General features: G+C 50.4%; 1 protein-coding gene across 1 annotated transcript in view; it reads left to right on the top strand.

The window, feature by feature from the left end:
- Positions 1 to 6,144: 6,144 nt before the first annotated feature.
- Positions 6,145 to 10,696, top strand: part of SPC24 (SPC24, NDC80 kinetochore complex component) — a 21,461-nt gene continuing 16,909 nt past the window's right edge. The window contains exons 1-4 of the mRNA XM_015565337.1: positions 6,145 to 6,320; positions 8,917 to 9,061; positions 9,210 to 9,333; positions 9,442 to 9,518. Coding sequence (XP_015420823.1) covers positions 6,161 to 6,320; positions 8,917 to 9,061; positions 9,210 to 9,318 — 414 coding nt within the window. The 5' untranslated portion in view covers positions 6,145 to 6,160 and the 3' untranslated portion in view covers positions 9,319 to 9,333; positions 9,442 to 9,518. The remainder of the gene's footprint in view (positions 6,321 to 8,916; positions 9,062 to 9,209; positions 9,334 to 9,441; positions 9,519 to 10,696) is intronic.

Below are 10,696 nucleotides of genomic sequence, written 5' to 3'. Positions count from 1 at the left end.
CTCTGTGCAGGTCTGGAGCCTGGGAAGCTCTGGAGGGGAGAGATAATGGTCTTAGCAAGTGGAATGTGGTCTGAGCAAGTGGCATGTCCATTGTGAAGTGGCCTAAAGGTCACTTCCCAGGGGAGGGGGTATCGATTCAGTTATTCGATCAGACCTGACGAAGTCATGCACAAAGCACATGGCTCCCTGGCTTTTCACAAACGGAACACTCTCGCATCACCAGCACCGGGACAGGAAGTGGAGCAGCCTGGGCTGCCCCCAACCCCCGACCCTTCCTCTCCCTCCCTCCAAAGGTGATGGATGGTTGCTCTCCTGACTTCTCACTTCCTGTTTTACCTCTGGATTGCTCAACCAGGAGATAATGGGTGGGTTTCAGAGGTTTTAGGAAGTCCCAGGAATTTTATGCAGAGTCGTATTTCTGAGGGGAAGGTCCACTGAGCTTGTCAGTTTTTCAGGGAGGTTTGTGAGCCAGGAAGGGGCCTTTGGAACACTTTTTTAAAAATTGTTTCTCTTGCCCTGGCTGGTTTGGCTCAGTGGATAGAGCATCAGCCTGCGCACTGAGGGGTCCCAGGTTCTATTCCCGTCAAGGGCACATGCCCGGTTGCAGGCTCAATCCCCAGTAGGGGGCGTGCAGGAGGCAGCCAATCAATGATTCTCTTTCATCATTAATGTTTCTATCTCTCTCTCCCTCTCCCTTCCTCTCTGAAATCAATAAAAAAATTTTATAAAAACAAATAAATAAAATTAAAATTAAAAAAGATTGCCCTAGTTGTTTAAAAAGAAAAGATTGTTTCTCACAAGTAATGGCCCAGGACCATTTTGTCCTCTTCGCTAATCTTGTTCAGCTAATGCTTAAGAACCCATTCCCCACCACCATCCAGTTTCTTGCTTTAATTTTTTAAAAAAATTTTTTATTGAGTTTAGGAAGGAAGAGGGAGAGAGAGAGAAACATCAATGATGAGAGAGAATCATTGATTGGCTGCCTCCTGCACCCCCCACACTGGGGATCAAGCCCACAACCCAAGCGGCATGTGCCCTGACGGGGAATAGAACCACGACCTCCTGGTTCATAACTTGATAACCACTGACCCATGCCCGCCAAGCTAATGTTTTTAATACATGATTTTTTTGGTTAATCCTTACCTGAGTATATTTTTCCATTGATTTTTTTAGAGAGAGTGGAAGGGAGGTGGGAAGAGAAAGAGAAACATCGATGGGAGGGAGACACATTGGCCCACTCCCAAACATGCCCTGACCAGGGCCTGGGAATGAACCTGCAATCCAGGTACAAGCCTTTGACCGGGAAATCAAACCCACAGCCCTTGGGTGCCCAGGTGGATGCTCCAACCACTGAGCCACACCAGCCAGGGCAAGATATGATTTTTTCCCTGCAATATATGATTTTTAAATATGTTTTTATTGATTTAAGGGAGAGGAAGAGAGGGGTAGAAACCACCCAGTTTCTTGCTTTAATAGATGAGAGAGAATCATTGATCAGCTACCTCCTGCACACCCTCTACTGGGGATCAAGCTTGCCGCCAGGGCATGTGCCATGACCTCCTGGTTCATGGGTCGGCGCTAAACCACTGAGCCACACTGGATGGGCTAAGCCATTTTTAAGTTTCAGTTAAGTACATTCACATTGTTGTGCAGCCATCACCACCACCCATTTCCAGGACTCTTTATCTTCCTAAACTGAAACTCTGTCCCCATTAAACATTAACTCGTCACCCCCCACCCCCAGGCACCATTCTTTCTGTCTCTATGAATTTGCCTGCTCTAGGGACCTCACATCAGTGGAACCATACAGGATTTGTCCCCTGTGTCTGGCTTATTTCACTTAGCATAATATCCTTAAGATCCATCCGTGTTGTAGCATATGGCAGAATGCCCTTCCCTTTTTAAGACTGAATAATATGTCATAGTATATACATACTACACCTTGTTTACCCATTCATCCAACAATAGACACCTGATTGCTTCTACTTGTTGGCTACTGTCAGTGACGCTGGTGTACAAATGCCGGCGCAGGGTAGGTGTTAGACTGGGAGGGTCGGACCAGACCTGGGTTGAGCGACCTAGCCACGGAAAGATTTCAGAGCAAGGCTCGCACCATAGGACAACATTTATTTGGAAATTCACAGAGGTAGAAGCAACTCCTAGATGAAACGGGCTTAGGAAGCAAGTTATAGAGGGGAAGGAGGAGCCCTGGGACTTGGGAGTGAGGAAGCTAATGGGAACGTGCCTGGGGGAGGCAGAAAGGACGGGAAAGCGAAAAAACAAACTAGGCCAGCTCCTGGGAGGAGAGTGAGCTGTATCCTCAGTCCTGAGGGTTTTGAGGGTGACAATGTTAGGGGAGCTGCCTGGGGAAGATCTTAATAGAATATTCATCAGCTTTCCAGTCTGTCCTTGCAGGTCATGGTCTCCACGGATCCACTCTCCAATGCAGCTGGTCCTGAGGCCAGCCATGGGGTCGCTGGTCTGGTTTGGCTGCTTTTCTGGGCCTGGAGCTGAACTACAACTGAGGCCTGGATGTTATCTGTAGGCAGGAGATGTTATCTGGGGGGGGGGGGGGGGGGGGGCAGGTCCAAACCACCAGGGATCCTTGCTGTGCTAGGGGAGGAAATGTCACCGGTGAGAGCCCACCTGACAATCGTCTTTCGCTGGGCACCTAGGGCTTTCTGTCCTGGTGACCTTCTGTGTGGCTGCACCATTTTACATTCCCACCAACAATGACAAGGGTTCCAAGGGTCCCGACTTCTTCACATCCCTGCCAACACTTATTTTCCATTGTTTTGTTTTTCATCCTCACAGGAGGATATGTTTATTGATTTTAGAGAGAGGAAGGGAGGGAGGGAGGGAGAGAGAGAGAGAGAAATGTGAAAGAGACACATCAACTGGCTGCCTCTCACACACACCCCAACTGGGGTCGAACCCGTAACCTATGTGCCCTGACCCGGAATCGAACCCATGACCTTTTGGTGTAGGAGGATGGTGCTCCACCAACTGAGCCACACTGGCCAGGGCTTGCCTTTTTTTTTAAATAGTAGCCATGCTACTGGCTGTGAAGTGGTTCTAACTTTGCTTTTTGGAGGAGAGGTGAGTGGCCTTTTTTGACCAGAGCATTTATATCTGTCAGGCTATGGTTGTGCAATTTCAAATGGCTTTTATCTCTTGAACACCCACTTCCCCCCTACCCTCAACCCCCCACTGATAAGAGAGCTATCATTAGCCCATGGCTTAGAAAGGTTAAGAACTTGCCAAGGTCACAGGTAAACTGCAGAGCCAGAAACCAAATCCCAGGCCTTATCTCCTCATTATTTCATTCTGCCTTGTTAAGTAATCCACCCCACTGCCTTCAGGCACAGAAGGTGAGCCCCTGCCACCAAAGGTCATGCAGCTGATGGTGACAGAGCCATGTCATCACCCAATGCTCAGCCACCAGGAGGGTGAGCAACACTGGCCTTGAGTGCTGACTCTGGGGACCAGGCTCCATGCCAGACACCAGACACCAACATTTCTGCAGGAAATAACGCAGGTTTTAAAAAATTTTAAGAGCAGAGAAGAGCAATTCTTTTTTTCTTTCTTTCTTTTTTTGATTTTTAGAGAGGGAGAGAGAAAGAGAAACATCGATGTGAGAGTGGAATATCAATTGTGCTGCCTCCTGCGTGGCCCTACTGGGGATCCGGGCTGCACCCACAACCCAGGCATGTGCCCTGACCAGGAATGGAACCTGTGACCTCTGGGTGCACGGAATGACACTCAACCAACTGAGACACACTGACCAGGGCAGGTGTCATGACTTCTAAATCTTCTAGCTGGTCCATGAGACAAAGGCTGGGGAGCTTTTTAACCCCAAAAAATCTGGGGATGGTCTTCTGGGGTCTTAAACTCTCTTCCTCATTTTATACATCCAGTCAGCCTGCAAGTTCCCTCGATTCCAGAAGGTCTGGAATCGAGATCTTCCCTAGTTCACCCCTACTTAATGTCTTCCAATAATTTCTGTTATGCCAGAGAGAACTTTGGGGCTCCTGGCAACCCTCTTGCTCACCCCTCTCCAGCCACGCCAACCCCCTTGCTATTCCGTAAACCAGGGGTCCTCAAACTACGGCCCGTGGGCCACATGCAAATACAAATATTGTATTTGTTCCCGTTTTGTTTTTTTACTTCAAAATAAGATATGTGCGGTGTGCATAGGAATTTGTTCATAGTTTTTTTTTAAACTATAGTCCAGCCCTCCAATGGTCTGAGGAACAGTGAACTGGTCCCCAGTTTAAAAAGTTTGAGGACCCCTGCCTTAAACAAATTAAAGAATTTCCCTATCTCAGCAGCCTTTGCACTTGCTCTTTCTTCTCCCTAGCTGTTTGTATTCCAACACCTTTTCATCACTCAGGTCCTAGTTCATATATCCCCTGCTCAGGAAGTCCAATCCTGATCACCGTCCCCCACCCCAAATCTAGCGACTATCCCATGACCCTGTTTAATTGCCTTCACAGCAGGTGTTGCGTTTCAAAGTATTCTGTTCATGTTTTCTTTCTTATAATGAGGTCTTGCTGCTGTAGCAGTGACTTTCAATGATATTTTTATGTGACCGATAGTAAAATGAATTTCACATGTAGCCCTGCCATTCAGGTGTCATGGCTGTATAACAAATTACCCCCAAATTTACTGGCTTTAAACAATGACATTTATCTTGCTCACAGATTTGCAGTTGGAGCAGGGCTTGATGGGGACAACTCATTTTTGCTCCTCTTGGTGTCAGCTGAGATGGCCTGAAGGCTGGGAGTTGGAATCATTTCAATATTCACTCATTTGTCTGGTGCTTCATGTTGGCTTATCTGGGACCTTCACGTTGCCTGGGCTGAGAGCACCCCAAAACTGAGAGAGAGCTATCACCAGGCAAAAGATGTGTCCGAGTTTCTGACCTACGCTTGGAAGTTGCAGTGTCCTTTCTGCCACACGCTATTTGTTGCACAAAGTCCTGCTCATGTTAAAGAGAAAAGGAGTTAGAGTCTAGCTCTAGCTTTTGATGGGGAGTGGCAAGGTGGGAACTACGGTATTTCTGTAGTCATTTTTCAAAAATACAGCCTGCCACACCCAGGACACAAATGCAGAATTTAGAGTGTCCCCAAACAATACAAGTACTTAACTAACCTTCCATACCCAATGCACTGAATTTTTCCATTACATTTTGTAGAAACGGCTGATCATGACCCACTGCTTTTATTTCTTCTCCTCAGTTTGAGGAACATGTCGCAAGTGTGCAGTTTGTCTTTCCTCTACTGTTTGGTGCGTTAAGCACCTCACCAGCTAGCATTTCATATGTGTTTTTAAAATATATTTTACTGATTTTTTTACAGAGAGGAAGGGAGAAGAAGAGGGATCGAGAGTCAGAAACATCGATTCAGCTGCCTCCTGCATACTCCCCACTGGGGATGTGCCCACAACCAAGGTACATGCCCCCGACCGGAATCGAACCTGGGACCCCTCAGTCTGCAGGGCGACACTCCATCCACTGAGCCAAACCAGTCAGGGCTCATATGTTTTATTTAACACCTCTATGGCTCCTATTGCGTCACAGAGATCGTCCTCATTTAATCTCACGCCAACACTGAAGCAAGTACAATGATGATCTTCATTTTATTGAGAAGGAGAGTGAGGCACAGGGATGGAATTATGTGCCCAAGGTAACACAGCTGGTAAGTAGCAAAGCTGGGATTGGAATCCAATAATTCTGGTTGTAGACTCCATCTTGCTATGCGGCCACTTACAGAATTTCCTTATTTATTGTGAATCTCCCACGCACACTGCAAACCTCAGATCCACTAGAAGCAACTCACTGCTTGGGCCCTAGAACGCCGCCCTGCCTGCTGCAGGTGCTCCAACTAAGGAGGTATCCACAGCTTCCAGCTCTAGCAGCCGCTTTCCTGTCTGCGCAGGCGCACCAGGTAGGACCTGGAGGCACCCCGCCTCCCTGCGCCGATTGGCCATCGCCAATGACTGACGCAGGACCCGGCGCAGGCGTACGAGGCCAGACCAGAGGGGCGTCTCCCATTGTTAATGACTGGCGGAGGATCAAGCCACTAGGAATGGGTCTCTTCAGGAAGGGGGCGGACCCAGCAAGCAGTTAAATTTGCGCGGGATGGGCGCTCACACAGTCATGGCGGCCTTCCGCGACATGGAGGAGTTGTGCCAGGGGCTGCTGAGCCTCCTGGGCGCCAACCACGCCGCGGCGCAGCAGCGGCGGCTGCTGGGGCGCCACGGGCAGATGCTGGAGCGGCTGCTGGAGACGCAGGACGGCGCCGAGCAGCAGCTGCGAGGTGAGGGCGGGGGCGAGGCCGGGACCCAGGCCCTCCTCTGGGGAGGGTGCGGCCAGGCCGGCCGCCAAAGCCCCTCCCTCCCTCCCGGGTGCCCCCCACCCTCAGCCAACTTCCCCTGGGGCTAGCGGGCGGGCGCTGCTCACTCGCAGCCTCAGTTTCTCCACCCGTGACGTGGGCTGCAGGACAGCAGCCACCTTCAGGGTTTAGTGGTGAATAGAGGGGTTGGGCGTCTGGCGCAGTTCCGAACGCTCGGTGAGCAGGGACTGGGGCGCCGGGTTTCAAACCCAGCACTTCCACTTCCTAAGGTTATTTAGAGGTTTTACGCAGCATCTGCTGTGCCAGGCACGGTGCCCACCTGGATGGCAGCGGAGGACAAAACAAAATCCCTTAGGGGAGCTGATTGCCAGTAGGGGGATGACGCGGAATAAACAGAAAAATGAATAGTCTGGAGGCGACAGGCGCAGGAGGAAGACTAGGCTGTGTAGGAGGAGTGGTGATGTTTGGGGGCGGGTCAGGGAAGGCCGTGTGAGGTAATGTTTTAGCAGGAACCCTAAGGAGCTGGGGGGAGACCGGGCCATGGAGAGGATTAAATAGATCGATGTGGAGAGAACACTGGATAAATAGCATCATTTTTGTCGAATCCAAGACTCCATCAAATATGACTCAGCCCTGAGCCCCAGTTGGTTGGATTTGGGGCTGGAGAGAGGAGTCCGTGTTCTAGGAGCTGGGGCTCTGAGTCAGTGAATGGGGTTCAAATCCAGGCTTCGGAGCTGTGTGCCTGCGGACAAGTCCCTGGACCTCTCAGATGGTGGGAGGGGTCGGGAGGATGCGCTGAGCAGGGGCTGCCAGGTTGTCCTGCTCCGGGGGCCACACTCAGGAGGGTGAGCCGAGAAGGGGCAGGAAGTCTCATAAGAAAGCCAGACCCTCGGCTCTCCCAACAGGAAATCGGCAGGCACATCTCAGACAAACCGAGAAAGCAGCATAAGCGAATTACACTATGAAGGCCGGTGCCTGAGAAACTGGTGGAGTGGAAAGTCCCTGCCCAGAGGGTGGAGAGGCTTAGAGGGGTGTGTGCATGCGTGTGTGTGTGTGAATGAGTGTGTGAATGTTCACAACCATATACGTGTAATACTTTGGTTAAAAATTAACTTAATGTCACTTTGTTAAACCCTTAAATGCCAGTCCTTTGAGGAGCATTTTCAATCTGTTGGCAGGTTCCCCCAACTCTATGGGAAGGAACACAGTTACCTTAAGGTGTGTTTAATCTTTCTGGATGTTGTGTTTATTCTGAGTAGGTGCTGGCGATACATGGTGGCTGTAAGATGCAATCTCTGGTTCGAGGAAGAAGTAATTCAATGTGATAGGGGCTGTCATGGGGCACAGCCACGCCCCAGGAGGGAGAAGAGAGTGGCCCCCTGCCTGGCATTCCCCAGGAGGTCCGGATGTGTCCCAGGGAGGACAGGGAGGCAGAGGCCCAGGACTGAAAAATGTCGCATTTGCAGAAGGAGGCATCTTTGCAGCCAGAGCAGAGAGGAAAACACGCGGTGGGGTGCAAAGTAGGGAGAAAGGAGGCTGGCAGGAATAGTGAAGGTGCCCACAGGGCCCTGGACCTTGTCCTGGAGACACTGGGGAGCCATGGGAGGTCCCTGTGTAGGGGAGTGACTTCGCGTTTGGCCTCGGGAGCAGCCACTCTGAGGGAGAGGGAAGAAAGGACCAGCAGACTGGCAACAGGAGAGACCAAACCAGGGCACATGGGGGAGGCCGTCCAGGATCCCTGGCCCTTGAGGGACAGAGGACCTGCACCAGGGAGGCAGGAGGAGCTGGATGGCCAATTGGATGCAGAAAGTGAATCAGTCCCAGGCTTCGTGCTCGGGCAATAGGAGGGACTGTGACGTTATAAATTAAGATTAGGTGTGCAAGAAGAACCTTAAGTAATTAATTAACTTTGTGTGGATTCAAATGTGTTTCAGTGAAATGGCAGTATTTACGCAAGGTCCAGGTGGAATTGTCTAGTGCAGTGGTTTTCGACCTTGGCTGCACATTAGAATCACCTGGGAATCTTTTTAGAATCCTGATTTCTGGGCCTCATCCTCCGGAAATTGTTTCTTAGTTACTAATGTTGTGGCCCCGCCCCATAACAAAGAAACAGACTTTCCGGAGGACGAGGCCCAGAAATCAGGATTTTGAAAAGATTCCCAGGTGATTCTAATGCAGCTGTGGGCAAACTACGGCCCTCGGACCATACCCTTTTTTGTAATGATGTTTACTTTGAATTTATATTAGTTCACACAAACACTCCATCCATGCTTTTGTTCCGGCCCTCTGGTCCAGTTTAAGAACCCATTGTGGCCCTCGAGTCAAAAAGTTTGCCCACCCCTGTTCTAATGTGCAGCCAAGTTTGAGAACCGCTGGTCTAGTGGGTGTTTGGAAGTAGGATGAATGGGTTGGGGAGCTGCAGACAGGGAAGTGGACCGCTCGCCGTTGATGGCGGGTAGTTGAGGCCACAGGCCCATGAACCACAGCCTACTCCTCGGGCTCGCCCAGGGCAGACCCCAGGAAGCCCGAGTTGAGGGGCCTCCGCCTTCTCCCACCGCAGAGATCCTCCAGGCAGAGAAGGAGGTGGCCCAGAGCCTTCTTGATGCGAAGGAGCAGGCGTGCCAGGCGGGTGCTGAATTGCAGCAGATTGAAGCCAGGCTTCAGAAGGCCAGCGAGGAGGACACCCACCTGAAGGCCAGCCTCCTATATCCTTTCCTCCGCCTCTCCTGGGCGGTGCGAAGTCATTCACACTGGAAACCAAGCTTGGAGCCAGGAGCCCTGGGTCCCAGGGGGCTGGCTTTAGCATGTAGGCAGCCCTCCCTCCAAAGTCGGATCCTTAACTGCCTGCTCTACTCAGCTCACCAGGGAGCTGGAGGACCTCAAGGAGGTGGAGGCCGATCTCGAAAAACAGGAGAAGGAGGTTGACGACGACACAACGGTCACCATCCCTGCCGCCATGTAGGTCCCACACATGCCAGTGAGTGCGTGCCTGAGCCTGTGTGTTCAGTCCACAGCTGTTTTCGGGGGTCGCTGCTGGGGTAACTTTCTTTTCTCGCTCTCTCTCTCTTTTTGTATTCTTATACAGGTATGTGGCTCAGCTTTATCACCGAATTAGTAAAATCGAGTGGGATTATGAGTGTGACCCGGGGCTGATCAAAGGCAGTATCCTTTGTGGAGAAAAGGGGCCCTGCGCACTGCTGGTGGGGTGTAAAGTGCTGCAGCCGCTGTGGAAAACGGGGTGGCGGTCCTGTACGCTTCCGAGTGTGAACACTGAAGAGCTGGAAGCAGGGACTGGGACAGATACAGCATTGTTCATAGTAGCATTGGTCACAGAAGGTGGACGCAACCCATGTGGTCATTGCTATTTAACTGGATGAACAATGGAGCGTACACAGACAGTGGAATAGTATTCAGCCTTAAAGGGAAGGACATTCTGACGCATTACAACCTGCTTGAGCCTGGGGGACGTGCTGAGTGAAATAAGCCAGGAACAAAAAGATAAATACTGTAAGATGGCACTCACATGAGATCCCAGGTTCGATTCCTGTCAGGGGCTTGTACCTCGGTTGCAGGCTCCTCCCCCGCCTCAGGAATCAAAGTCATCGAGACAGGAAGTGGATGGTAGGTTTCAGGGGATGGGGACTTAGTGTTTAATGGGGGCATGTTTCTGTTTTACAGTGAAAAGGTTCTGGAGATGGATGGTGGTGATGGTTGCACAACAATATGCATGTGTTGATGGCACACTTAAGATGGTACCCTCGCCTCAGTGGATAGAGCGTCGGCCTGCGGACCAAAGGGTCCCAGATTCGATTCTGGTCAAGGGCATGTACGTCGGTTGCAGGCTCCTCCCTACCTGGGCCCTGGTTGGGGCACGTGCAGGAGGCAACCAATCGATGTGTTTCTCTCACATAGGTATTTCTGTCTCCCTCTCTAAAAATCAATGGAAAAATATCCTCGGATGAGGATTTTTTTAAAAAGTGGTTAAGATGGTAAATTTCATGTTATGTCTATTTTACCACAATTTAAAAAACAATATGGTGCATTATTAGAGCTTAAATTTTTCTTCACAAAAATCTGTCTCTAAACATCCTTTTTTTAAAATATTTTTTTATTGACTTCAGAGAGGAAGGAAGAGGGAGAGAGAGATAGAAACATCCATGATGAGAGAGAATCATGGATCGGCTGCCTCCTGCAGGTCCCCGACCGGGGATCGAGCCCACAACCCAGGCATGTGCCCTTGACCAGAATCAAACCTGGGACCTTTTAGTTTGCAGGCTGACGCTCTATCCACTGACCCAAACCAGTTAGGGCCCAATGTTAATATTTTATATAACCATAGT

This window comes from Myotis davidii, unplaced genomic scaffold (assembly GCF_000327345.1).
Source record: "Myotis davidii unplaced genomic scaffold, ASM32734v1 scaffold1439, whole genome shotgun sequence".
NCBI lineage: Eukaryota > Metazoa > Chordata > Mammalia > Chiroptera > Vespertilionidae > Myotis > Myotis davidii.
Note: the sequence above shows the minus strand (reverse complement) of the source record. Positions and strands in the feature narration are given on the sequence as shown.